The sequence below is a fragment of the Oryzias melastigma genome, linkage group LG3 (assembly GCF_002922805.2).
Source record: "Oryzias melastigma strain HK-1 linkage group LG3, ASM292280v2, whole genome shotgun sequence".
Classification (NCBI taxonomy): domain Eukaryota; kingdom Metazoa; phylum Chordata; class Actinopteri; order Beloniformes; family Adrianichthyidae; genus Oryzias; species Oryzias melastigma.
In genome coordinates, this window is record NC_050514.1 from 24180415 (window position 1) to 24194059 (window position 13645).

Below are 13645 nucleotides of genomic sequence, written 5' to 3' on the forward strand. Positions count from 1 at the left end.
CACAGTTGATGTCAGACTCGTGGCTCTCAAAAGACTGGATGTTTTGTCCAGAGCGCATGTCCCACACATTGGCCTTCATATCACAGCCCTGATAGCACAAATACAAGCACAAAATCCCATTTTAGCACACAACCGGAAGAGATCCAAGCACAAGCAGCAACAGGTTTTCTAAAAATATATAAAGTTCTCACCCCAGAGACAAACGTGTTTCCAGTTTCTGATGGAGCGAGGTCCAAGGACAGCACATCGGCGGTGTGACCATGGAAACTCTGCAGCAGCTGCCCGCTTTCCACGTCCCACAGGGCGCATGTGCCGTCACCACTGGAGGTCAGGAGCTAGCATGGATGGACAGAAAGGCTTTCCGTAAGTCAGAATACAGATGGTCTTGAGTGAACACTCTAAACTTAGATTGTTATTTTGGTTTATTTCTGTAAAATGTTTTAGGAGTTTGATCTAATTTGATCTAATACTATATATATATATATATATATATATATATATATATATATATATATATATATATATATATATGGCTTTTTGACATGGAGATGCAACAACTCTATTCATCATTTTTCATAACCTGTGTAATCTCTTTTGAGGTCACAGAGATGCTGGAGCCTATCCTAGCCACTGTTGGGTGAAGGTCAAGTGACTCTGGACAGCTGGCAGGGCCACACACACACGCACACCTAAGGGATAATTTACTGTCACAAATTGACCTCTGACGCATGTTTGTTTTTTTGGACTCAGGGAGTTTCCAGAGAAAACCCACACATGCACGTTGAAAACATGCAAACTTTACACAGAAAGGACCTGCGGGGGGCTTTCCGTGGGGAGCGGGGATCCCTAAAGATACGGGGCCTAGGGGGTCTGGCGTGTTGTGGTCTCTACTGAGACAATCGGTGGGGACCGCAACGCTTGACCAGTGCTCCCACAGGGGAGGTGCTTGGGGGCGTGGCTTTTCTGGCCTGGGTGTTTGGCGGGATTGCCCGGCGGGCGGACTCCCCCCTGCAGCCCCATGGCGGGTTTAGGGGGATCCTGGGTGCTGCAACATAAACACTCACCTGAGCACAGGTGTCAGCTCACCTTTGCACTAATAGTATGAGTGACAGAATGAAAGGCTCTACATGTGTGGGTTTATATGATTAAGCGTGTGTGAACTGTAGTTGTATTGTTCACATTTTGACTAATTTAAATGTGAAAACTATTTTAGCCAACAAGTATGTTTGTAACTACTGAGTGTGTGTAGACAGGCCCCGCCCATTCCGGTTTGCTATTTATACCTGGTTGTTTAATGATGTTACTACCCTCTGTTACCGTCTTCTTTTCTCTCTAAACTCCCCTCTTGGGGTGCTAACCACTACACCGCAGTGCAACCCCTGGAAGAGCAACACAACAAGGAAAAACACATCTGGAGCGTTGCAAAGATTGTGTTGTTTCCATTTTTTAGAGAGAAAAAAGTATATTAAAAAAAAAACAATGGGTGACTAAGAAACAAAATCAGAATATAAATCTAATAGTCAAGCTTTTCATTTTGTTTTGCTTGTGTCGTTGATTAAAAGATTAAAAGTAATTGTTTTTCTCTCTAAAAAAACTCAATTAAAATGTACTTAAACACCCTATTGTCAGAATCCACTCAAACTGTCACAGTGACCCTCAAACAAGAAGAACTTCCGATCATAAAACTGTTTAAAGAGGTCATGTGACCTCAATCCACAAGTATGACACACACACACACAGGAAAGACGAGAGGAAGTTGTGGACATTTTTTTTGTGACGAAGCCAACCAGAAACCCTGTTTGATGGAATTTGTTTTAGAAATGGGATTAACTCACTTGGTTTAAGTATTTCTAGTGAAAAAAGCTATCTTAAAAGTTTGTTTCTTTAAAAGACAGGATGTACACAATCCAAACAATCATTAAATCAGCTTTACATGATCATCTGAGGAAACAGGATGAAATAAAAGGTTATTTTTAAAGACCCACTTCAAAGAAAATTGTGTTTTTACCTTGTTCTTATGACATTGGAAAAAAGACTGTAATTTCTCCGTAAAAACAATCCTTTTCGAGTGCCACGAATTCCCTGATCCGCTCCATTCACTTGTAAATGACTAGATCCGAGTTCATCCAAGCTGATATCTGGGTTATTAACTGTACGGCTGGATAGCTCCAAAATTACTCACCATTTTTGTTGCACCAGTTCAGTTTATAAGAGGCTGTAGGCTAATGTAAACAGAGGGGTGATGGGAAGTGGGGGTGGGCTTACTCCATGCACACAGTTCGGCCCACAAAATTCTGGTGAATTTCTGATGAACTCCTGCTGCTCTACAGAAACAATGTCCAAGAAAACGACTAAAAAATGGCTAAAAAAACATAATCCTAACTTACAGACCACTGAGATTGCTTTTAAAATAGATCAAAAGATGACTGGAGTGCGGCTTTACCTCCAAATGCTCACTGTTTGAGGTGGTGTTTTAGGCTTAGCTTTCAATTCTCACATTTACAAACTCAAAACTGAGAATTGAAACCATCCAAAGCAGCGCTGACATTTTGGTGTGCTCCAAATTATGCTCAGGTTCAGCAAGTATTCAGTTACATAAATGTAAAACCCTGTTCTCCTTTTTTTCATGTGATCTTTCGTCAATAGAATTGTTTGTTTTTTCACAAAACAACACAGGGTGTGCGTTTTTGTTTGACGGTAGGAAAGAGAAGGATCCACATAATTGATGACGCATGAAATGGGAAGTTAGACAATAAAAAAAAAGGAACAAAGTGAAGTTATGGGTGTCCTAAATCAGAGGAAACCCACTTTATCTGCATACAAACAAACAAAATGCTTAAATGTCAGAAAATTTGATAGGAAAAACAGATAACAGGTGTTAAGGCCACTACACTTCCTGCAAAATTCACTTTACATATAAATGCAATCTCCGGTGCTCCAGCATTTAAGATTATGCCACTAGAATAATGAAAAAGTCAGAATTTGCACTTCTGCGCTCAAAGACAGAAAAGGTTAGGTTGTGTGATGATATGGAGGGAAGTTTGTACAGAAGAAGGTCTGGATGTGTATTTGGGTGGTAAATGTTCTGCCCTCAGGGTCAGAGCGCTCCACTCTCCACAAGATAAAAACCACTCCACGTCTATTAATATTCCCAGGACACACGATCATAGCCCCCCCCCGCCAACACTTAGACTCTTCCTCTTTCCCATCCTCCTCTACTTCCTTCTCGCCTCTTTGCTGCTTCTTTTTGCTTCGTAAACCACCGGAGGGCAGTAAATTATTTAGGCTAAATATATTAGGCCACCCTTTCCTTCATGTTCTCCCTTTCACTCGGTCCCCTGACACCGCTCTTTCCGCCTGAAGCGGAGCAAACAGCAAAATAAAAGCCCCGACGTGCAGGACTTCTAGTGCACTTAAAGGACACAAATGTGCAGGACAGGAAAATCAAAAAGAAATTATGTTGGTTCACTTAAAAAAAAAACATATTTAGAAACACAAAGATTCCTCGAACAACAAATATTGCTAATCACATCTTCGATAAAATCATTTTGTGTCCGATACATTTATACTTTTTTAATTTCTGTCTACACCGTTCCCCTTATGTTCGGGGGAAACGAAGGTTTCCTCACCTGCATGTCAGAGTTGGTAAAGGTGCATCCTGACACGTAGTTAGTATGCATGGCCACGGACTTCTTCTTTGCAGCCAAGTTCTCGTTTTTGTCCAGTGACAGCGGGACCACCGAACATTTGTTATCCAAGCCGCTTTTGCAGAAGAAACAAACAAACAAAACAAAATCATGGTAAATGAGGGCAGTTTGTGAGGTTATTCCAACCAGAACTGCCCCAGTTTTGCTCTATTAGTAACCAAATGTTAAAAATAACACAACATGTTTGTCTACTTTCCAAACTTGACTTTATTTAAACATTTAGCAACCCTTCAGACAGTAGGGATGAATGTTTCCTCCACTAGATGAACAAAGTGGTCTGAACTCACCCACATGCCACAGCGCAGCCTGAAGGAGCGTACGCACAAGCCATCACCCATGTGCACGGCAGGGTCACCCCGTGCTCCTGCAGAATACCAAACAGGACATGCATGAAATTAAAGCTGAAGGTCTGCTCCTTAAACTCAGTCGTATGAAACTCGTTATGCAAAAATCTCTGCAAATACATTTTTGAACACCTAATTATTAAGATATTAAATATTAATAGTCAAATTACTTTAATGTGGGATTATCTTCTCTCTGGCCTAAAGTCCCTCTTAATGGTTTGTTGGGACACCTTTTAGTTTGATTAAAACGTGCACTTCACACGGTCTCGGCTTATGATTTGTAACAGCTTTTTCTGCTTTTTTTTAAGGTTGCACGAATTTTTGTACAAAATCTTGTACTAAAACTGTGAGGAGGATCCATTAGAAAAGGTAAATCCTTCTAAAACTTATGGTTTAGACTCCACTGCATTAGTAAATAAAGCTTGTAAATTAATAAATTTTTTTTTTTTCAAATGGAAAACTTTTTCATTTTTCTTATATATATAATTGAGGAGGGGTTTGTTGGAAGGATTTTAAAACACTAAAACCACAGAAAAAAATATTTGACGCATATTTTAGCTAAAATTCAGTAACTTAATTTGTTAAAAAAACATTCACATTATTAAAAGTACTTTTGAGCATTTTATTACAAAAATTACAAAAAGCTAAATTTTTTAAAAGAAAATCAAATTTTGTCTTGACATTATGGGAATTTCTCTATTTATTTTCTAAATAAAAACCTTGACTGTACAGTTACTATGAAAAAAAACAGCTTTTACTCACCTTATTCAGAGTAAAAGCATCCCAAACTATAACTTTTCCATCCTAAATAAATCATAAAACAGTATTAGCCATGAGATTAAAAAATAAAGCAGTTGAGTTCATAAAAGCCCTTTCAGCTCACCTGTGAGGAGCTGACCAGGCGCCGTTTGTCTTTGCACCAGTCCACGCACAGCACCTTGTTCCCGTGACCTTTCAGCACCCGTCTGGTCTTTATGGACAGAGAAGACAGCACCTCCACCTTCTCAGCCACCTGGTGTACTGAGCAAACACAGTCCGTCACTTTGAGAGCTCTTCGGTTTACCTCACCTGAACCCAGAACCTCAACATTGCTCCTGAGGGTACTTTAAAACAAAAAGCAGAATTTATAAAGTACATTATAAAAAATGAAAAAAATAAATAAATAAATAAATAGTGCATTGATAAATTGTATTTTGTGGCCTATTTACAGATATTTCTCTCTCTATTTTTTAAAAAATTCTCAATCTAAAGTCTGCATTGTTTTCTGCAACATTATGCACATTTTTCCAAAAGAAGAATAGAATGCTTTGCTTTCTGAAAATGTTAACTCTGGTACAGATTGCAGAGTTTAGTTATTTACCTCTTATTATAGTTTTTATTTAAATAATTAATGTTTTTTTTTTTCAAATCGCCATTATCATTTATTAATTGTTTTAGTTGTTTTTTTCAAGTATTTCAAACTTTCATGTGTTGAAAAAGGCATAAAAAGATATACAAGTGTCTTGTTAACATTGAAAAATAATAATTTTGAAATATTTTTCACAGCTATAATTAAAAATAACAAAAACAAAACTTTTATTTTGGAAAAACAAAGGCACAAGAGGTTTCAAAATAACACAAATAGTGTTAGTAATAAAAATAGTGATAAAAATAGTAGTATGAGGTTGTTTGTTTAGCTGTGCGTGTTTCTGTGGTGTGCGTGGTCCACTCACGCTCCACGTCGTTCAGCTTGCCCCGCTCCTCCTCCAGCTTCTTCTTCAGACTGTCGCTCTCCTTCTTCAGGGACTGCAGCGTCTCTCCCTTCTGGAGCCCCTGACAGGCCATCTTCCAGGAGAAATACCAACAGTTTAAAAAGAAGAACTAAAAAGGAAGGAACAGTGAGGAGAAAAGGGGAGTGGACGGTCGAGGAGGTCCAGGAGCGACAGGGATGCTGCTGCGCTCGCGCGGGTATCCTCAGCCCCTCCCACTTCCCCCTCCTCCCTCCCCCCTCCTCCTCCTTTCTCCTCCTGGATGTTTGTTTCCTAAAAAGTCTATGACTTGGCAGCATTTTTAAAAGTACTTAAATCAAGCTGAGGTAACATAAAAAAATACTTTATATTTAACTCAGTTTTATTAAAAATATAAAAAAGACAGAAGAAAACAATCCATTTTACATTTTTAATTGTATTTTAAATTATGATTTTAAGCTTTTTTTCTTTTCTTTTCTTTTTATTTTAGTATTAATACTGAATAATTTCTTATTTTTTATGAAATTATTAAAAAAATCTTAGAAAACATATTTTTATTTGTATGAATCCGTTTATATATATATATATATATATATATGCACACATATATTTCTAACATTTTGCAAACTTAATAAAAAAATTGACATTTTTTCCCCATAAAGTGAGGTACTGACCCACATTATCACACTTCCTCCACCAACAGATGTTGTTTAAGCATCAATCAGTGTAGTAAATCTCTTCTGCCGCATGGATGATAAACACATTAGGCACATCTGCTGCAGACCTTCAGCTTCTCAAAACAAAATTTAAAAAAAGAATCGTCATAATTTGTTAAAAATAAATTATTAAATGAGCTGAATTAAGAAAATTAATTTTCTTCTTTTAATTTTTCTCCCTTTGATTTGAAAACAACTTGACATGTGAAATATATATATAGTGAACATTATATATTTTATACCCGTTTTCCAGTATATTGGCTGAAACACATTTTTGTAAAAAACATTTTTCAATGTTGTTTTTTACATTTATTTCAGTGAGTTTCCCTGATGTTTAACCCCTTCATGGAGTACTATGTCAATAATTTGCACCATACTGTTTAACACTGGGATGCTGCAAACATTTAGCATTTAATTAGCAATAAATTCAGGTATGAAACTGTCCAAAGTCACCTTTAATACCTGCCTCGATGAATGACACATTTGTAGTAAAAGCTAAAGATAAAATTGAATCTATCAAAATATATTTTTTATAGAGGATAAATTGAAATATCATTTAATGAGGGCTGCCAGGATTAATAGTGACTGAACCCAGTTGTTTTTTTAGAATTCATCAAACTTTGACTTTTTCCTCTCCAGCAGCAGTTTGCTGGTGACGGAGAGCATTACCATTTCCACACAGAAGGAGCAGTAGTTGATGGCCTCGCTCTTAATGTAGATGTTCATCAGCGGACTGGCTTTACTGCAGCTGTCACAGGGGCCGAACGTGGCCGCCATGAAGGTCTGGTCACACATGGCTGCAGAGGATCACCTACACTCCTGCAGAGAAGCAACCCAGAAATGTGAAGATGATCTCCAGATCCATGTCATGAGGTGGAGATGGGGTTGTGTCTCTGCACTTTGCACTGATGTGTGTGTGTTTGTGTTGAGGTTAGTGGGGGCTGAACAGATAAGTACTCAGTAATCTAGTCCAGCCTGATCCTTCTGAAAGCTCCAGAGCAGAGCAGCTATTCTGGGACGCGCACACATGGCAACTCACACTAACATATCTACGAAACAATTTCTATCAGCTGCTACTTCATTTTGGGTCTGACAGTTTCAAAACATATTTTCATTGTCTTTCTAATCACATGTAGCCATGAGAACTTTTCTGTTCAGTTTCATTATATATATAAAAAAAAAAAAAAACGGATCAAATAAAAGCAGATTAAACCTCAGGAAGACACAAGAACTGTCTGGTTTATTACACAAATATTAGATTATTATCAAAATGCATTTAAGTTCATATATTTGTATTAAAACTGCAAAATCTCTGTGTGAACACAAACATATTCATCATTTTTAACTATCAATTTACCTTTTTTTTTTATAAAATGACTGTAATATAAACAGCTTTGTACATAAACTCATTGTTTCTACTTCACAATTTTCAAAATGTTATATTCCATCAAGTTCCATAACATGCAAAATGTGTACTTTTCCATAATTTCATCACATCAACATTTCAGAAAGTTTTTTGACACTTACCTCAGATAGTAGTTGTGTTTCTTTGCTTTCGTGCAGCAGGAACTTCTCCAGGAGATGTGAGTGGAGCTGCAGCAGTGAAGATTCTCAGGGAGGGACTCAGAGTCTCCATTAAGCTTCTTAGGAAAGTGTTTAAGCCGCGTCTTTGGTTTGCTTTTACCTGTGTGACTCTCACCTTGCTGCTGCGTTAGAGGCTCATTTTTACAAATTCTGCAGATTTACTTTTACCTTCGAGACTTTCAGAACAGAGAGGAATCACAGAATAGATAGAGAAGTGCATTTGGATTTTCAGATATAAGTTAGGAAGAAATTAAGAAATTATATTTGCTAAAAACTTTAATAGCAAATTAATTTATAAAAGCAATTGTTTGTCTCCTCCACCTTCTGCAGTGTTGTTTGATTTGACACAACTCTTCTGGAAGACACATTAGGAAATGTCATATTGTGAGAGGTTAAGTAAGTCGCATGGAAGTGCTACAGCACAGTACATGACACTTCCTGATTGTTTAGCAGTGGATGCAGTTTGATTTCTATGGTCAGAAACACAAATTTTAGGGGGTTTGCTTGATTTTTTTTTTTTTACGGAAAACAGTTAATAAAGCTCAAATTGTTTGATTTCAGAAGAGTGTGCAAAAATGTAGTTAGAAACTGGAAACCAGATCTTTTTTTTTTGTGTAGGTCCCATTGACGGCATGTAGGAACTGGACTCAGTGACTCCTCCCCCTTGTGTTCCAAACAGGAAGAAGCCAGAATCCCATAGACTTCTATTGAGGACTAAGCAGCCATTACTTGGTCATTCTAATTGTCAGGATTATCAATCTTGCTTTGATGTCTTATTCTTAACATCGTCTTGGTAATCCTATTTTTAAAAAAAAAATTTTTCTTTATCGCAAGTTCAAGTAATAAACTGACCAATCAGATGCCTCAGTAAAAGAATGTGGAACCTACTGGACCCCACCTTGAACATTTGATTGATAGATTCTCCAGAATTGGTTTCAGTAGAAGGGGTGTGGACTTCTAACAAGCTCGCTCATGATTGGCAACTGTAGTTGCTATAGAAACTCAGTCCGACTCGGACCAATCACTGTCATCTGGCTCTAACGTGGCAATGTCCGTATAATTGAAAAATGGCAACTGAGTTGGCTTCATCTCTCTGGAGCCAGAGGTAAGGCATTTTCTATGGGTGATGTCACACATGCTCTGTCCAGTTTTCTATATACAGTCTATGGTTAGCCTCAAGAGTAAATGCAAATAGTTGTTTCAGGATGGGTTATCTAAAAATCAGTCACGATTGTTGCTTGATTGCTTATTTTTCTATTGCAGTTCACAGAGAAATATTTTTTTTGTTAAAAACAAAAACTGTAGATTTTCTCTAAATGTTATTTTTGAACAAACAGAAGCTGAGCGACAGAGTGACAGTGCTGGATTCTTTTATTTGTACTTTTACAGAGTTGACAGTTTATTCCAAGTTGGGGTGAACACGTTCACAAAGCACAGCTACCAGGAACTACAAACAGTCCAGTTTGTCAAATGTACACATGGGGGTTCAGAGAGGAAAACTTCCAATACTCCTTTCAGTGTTCACACCAGTAGCACAGCAGCTGGTGTGAGAGTCGTGTCTTCAGTTTTTAAAATGGAACAATAATTCAGAGTGCTTATAGGAACTATGGTCATTTATAACGTCATATTGAAGCTTGAATTTGAGGCTAAAGGAAGTAGAGCGGCCTCTGCCTCAAAAACTAGGGCAGTTTCTCCTCCTAGAGTCTGAGCTGCTCCTTTGACCATAGATCTTATCTAACTGATGGCAGAAAAGCTTCCGTCCCGCTGAAGACATGCTACAAGAACGGTGTACAAACGCAGCAGGAAACCAAGAGAAAACTAAAGCTGTGAAGTTTGTATTTTTAGGTCTCAAACCCATCTATTATTTATCACGTTTCCTCTGCAGGGTCAAAAAAGTGCATTCAGGCTGAAGGGAAGGGGGGGGCACAACTCGTGAGGATGCACCGCCAAAATAAAAGGGGAACATATCATCCAAAACAATACTGCAATGACAGAACACAACAATGCCACAATGCTGATGTGTGGAATTCATTCAGAGAGCAAGTAAATCAGATAAGGCTTCCACTACAATGGTATGCAGCTAAATGAGAATTCTTCAGAACATTCATGTTTCCTTCACTTCGGCAGATTTGTTCTCTCACCACAAACCGTTTGTTGCTCTAAACAGAAAGTCAGATGACAAAAAGAAAGCGCTGAGAAATGGGAGACGAGATGAAGAAAACTTTTTCTTTCTGATATGTCTTTAGCTTCTTTTTGTTTTCTTAAATGTTTGCTTCCAATGACAATAAAATGCAAGAAAAATACAGGAAGTTTGTGACACATTTCTAAACTGGAGTTGTTGCATGTTTGAATTAAAACATTAAATATAGATATGAATTTAGCAGATTTAAGATAAGAATTTCAGCTCAATCTCTTGTTTGGTCGTAGCTAAAGTTGTGCTATGAACCAATAGAGGATGAGGAGGCTGGATGTGGGAGGAGTCAGCCCACAGAGCTGAATTGTTGTAAAGCTGAAAACATAAGAGGCAATTTCTGCCAAAAACATCTATTCAGTCTGCTCAGTAATACATATGGCTCTACAACACATAAAGTAAAAAAAAATATATTTACAAAATGATAATGGCAAACAAGTTTTCAAGGCTCTGACCAGAAGAGACAAAAAGCAGAGCGGCGTTGTGCATACAGGGCTGCATTCGTGTGTTTCCTCTCGGCTCTGGTCACAGCTGTAAACGTGGTAGCAGGTTCCCAAACGTCTCCTCACTAAAAACCCGCGCTACACTTCACACAAACGTCGGCGCTCAGGACGCGGCTTAGCCGGCGATCCTCTGCAGGAACTCGTCCTGATAAATACTATCCTGATGCGAATGAACTAAAGCTCTTCAGAGGTTTGACCTTCACTCTGCAGGGATCTTAAAAGGACAAAGGCAGAACGGAAGCAAAAGCAATAAATAAAATTCGTGGAATATATTATTCATATTTCTATAGATTTATTTATGTATAAATATATAGTACAGATGATATGACTGTGCTCACACAGTAAAGATGTCATCTCTCAGGACTCAGAAATCCAGCCTGACTACAGGCGGCTCCTCCTTCAGGTCTTAGTGGGCGGATCCTCGGTGGAGAACCTCACGACATTGACTAATACTTTAAACATTACTGGAAACACAGACGAGAGGTGGAGACCACACTCATGAGCGGTAGGGCAGACCCAGATGACAGTGAAGAGCAGAAGTGGATGGATGGCTCCTCTATGCTGAAGGCTTTAATACAAGCGATGACTGAAGCGGGTGGATTGGAACCAGCAGCTGTGTGTTTGTGCATGTGTGTTCTTACTGTACACATGTAGTCTAGCCCGTGTTTAAGAACTACATCTCGTGTGTGCATGTCTGAACATTTCCTTATTCATCCTCAAGACTGAATTTTTAATTGTAAAATCTGTACATTTTATTTATTGATTGACGTACGTTTTTTTTTTTTTTTTAGGGGGAACATTTTACCCCCGTCATGGGACATGCAGTGAGAACTGTGGCTGCTGCAGGGATGGGACCGGTCCGGTGGTTTGGGTTAGACTCGGGTGAGGAAGCCCAGGTTGAGGGAGGTGGGGATCTGGATGGTCTCCAGAGCCAGGGAGGAGGGGTTGAAGGGGAAGGTGACCGGGTAGATCATTTTAGTATCCATGAGGAGCTGGGGGCTCTCACAGCGGTCTCGCAAGCGAGTCTGAAAGAAACAAAAGATTTGGTTCAGTCAAAAACACCAAATACTAGTTTTCAAACTCACTTTAGTTACAAATCTGATTTTTGGGCTTTGCTCTTATTAAAAATGTTATTTTATGTAATTTTAAACTCTAACACTGTTTGTTAAAGATGTAGAGACATTTTACAGAAGGAAACACACTCTTTGATGTAATCGAAAATACTTTCATAGTTTAATATTTGATGTATTTTTTAAAAAACTTCTACTGGTATTGAATACATGATGTTAACACATTGTTTTGTATTTTTTTAATTGAATAAATACATTAGTGGTCCAAGTAGGGGTGTAAGAAAATATCGATTCAGTGAAATATAGCGATACGTTTTTGGACCAATTAAGGAGATATTAAATTATTATTTAAAGCAAACATGTAGTTTAGTCTGACTTTTGTTTTCCACCTAAATGTTTCTTAAATTGCCAAAAGAAAAGCGCCATGAGTTTGCTTGGGTAAAAGTAACTCGTTTATGAGATAAAGTTGCAGTGCTTAATGTTCTGATCATTAAATAACATTTTTCACAAAATTCCTGTGTCATAATTAAATCTAAATTGTGAAATATTGTCTGGATTCTTCCCACCGCATTGAACACATTCCTGACGAATGTCAAGTTGGTTGGTCGCGTGTCATAAACATATCCGATATTTTCTTAAAGCAGCTGCACCACAAAAATGTATAGAAAGTTACTTTTTGCATTAAAGAGTCGATGAGGAAACAGAAGAAAAAAAATACGGTTACATTTAGTAGACAAAACCTGGAGTCTTCACTTTAATTATAGATTTATTGCAACACTTGCTCCCACACCCCATAATAATAATGCATAATATTCAGCATATTGTCTAATGTTACGAGGATGCTGATAGTAAAGTTGCTCAAACGATGGATTAATATTCAGAAAATACTAGTTCTAGTGACTTTTTTTTTTTTAATTTATCCAACAAACCATATAAGTCAGAAGAAGTTTAAGGTGGCATTTGATTTCTTAGCTTCCACTTTGACAGTTATGGCTTAAGGGAAAATCTAAATCACATTTTAAAGGTTCCTACATAAAAACTTATTTTCCCAGCTTTTCCCTTCAGGAATCGCCACAGCGAATCAGCTTCCTCTGTCCAGCCCGGTCTTCTGCATCCTCTACTCTAACAGCCAGCTTCGTTCATCCATAAACTCCTCGTTGGTCTTCCTCTGGCAGCTCTAGACTCAGCATCTTCCTTCCTACACAAAATCTAGTTTCCAAATAAAGTTTGAAACAGCTGCAGATGTTTACAGAGACTGAAGATAAACTTTAGTCTCAAAAGTTAAGGGAAACTGGAAAATAATAAAAAAAAAAAAAAAAAAATGACTTGGACGTCCCAGCCGGTCAGTGAAAAATTGAAATATTGTCTGACAAACCGATCTGTGAGCTCTGCATTAGTAGATGAATTAATATAAATTAGATTACTGATATAATAGTAGTTGTATAATAGTAGTAGATTTATAGTTATTTGTTCTGTAGTCTTAAATAAGCTTTCACAATGATAGAAGGCACAACCTTATTTCACAAATCTAAACCAGAATTATGTCAATTAGGAAAATATGAGCACCTTAAACTGAAGGAAGTTTCAGTGATGACACCAGTGGGGAATCAGTGGCATGATACTGAACTGATCTGGTTTAATTAAGGATTAGATTAGAAAAAAAATTAAATTTTGTTTTGAAAACTTAAAAAAAAACTATTTTTAGAGCTAAAAATCATTTTCCACATAACTAGTGATATAAAGAGAATAAAGGTGGAACTTTTATTTATAAGATTATGAAATCTTAAAATAAACTAAAAGCTG

The 13645-nt window shown here is 37.6% G+C and overlaps 2 protein-coding genes across 8 annotated transcripts in view; both read right to left on the reverse strand.

Annotated features, from left to right (window-relative positions):
* Window positions 1-8122, reverse strand: part of gnb5b (guanine nucleotide binding protein (G protein), beta 5b) — a 12268-nt gene extending 4146 nt beyond the window's left edge. The window contains exons 1-9 of the mRNA XM_024294850.2: window positions 8022-8122; window positions 7164-7313; window positions 5764-5875; window positions 4935-5071; window positions 4814-4855; window positions 3995-4071; window positions 3630-3762; window positions 192-335; window positions 1-88 (exon numbers count right to left, since the gene is read on the reverse strand). Coding sequence (XP_024150618.1) covers window positions 1-88; window positions 192-335; window positions 3630-3762; window positions 3995-4071; window positions 4814-4855; window positions 4935-5071; window positions 5764-5875; window positions 7164-7289 — 859 coding nt within the window. The 5' untranslated portion in view covers window positions 7290-7313; window positions 8022-8122. The remainder of the gene's footprint in view (window positions 89-191; window positions 336-3629; window positions 3763-3994; window positions 4072-4813; window positions 4856-4934; window positions 5072-5763; window positions 5876-7163; window positions 7314-8021) is intronic.
* A 1309-nt stretch (window positions 8123-9431) lies between these two features.
* myo5aa (myosin VAa) overlaps window positions 9432-13645 on the reverse strand; it is a 54360-nt gene continuing 50146 nt past the window's right edge. For all 7 annotated transcript variants that reach the window (XM_024295158.2, XM_024295157.2, XM_024295161.2 and 4 more), the window contains one exon: window positions 9432-11797. In XM_024295158.2, coding sequence (XP_024150926.1) covers window positions 11645-11797 — 153 coding nt within the window. In that variant the 3' untranslated portion in view covers window positions 9432-11644. The remainder of the gene's footprint in view (window positions 11798-13645) is intronic.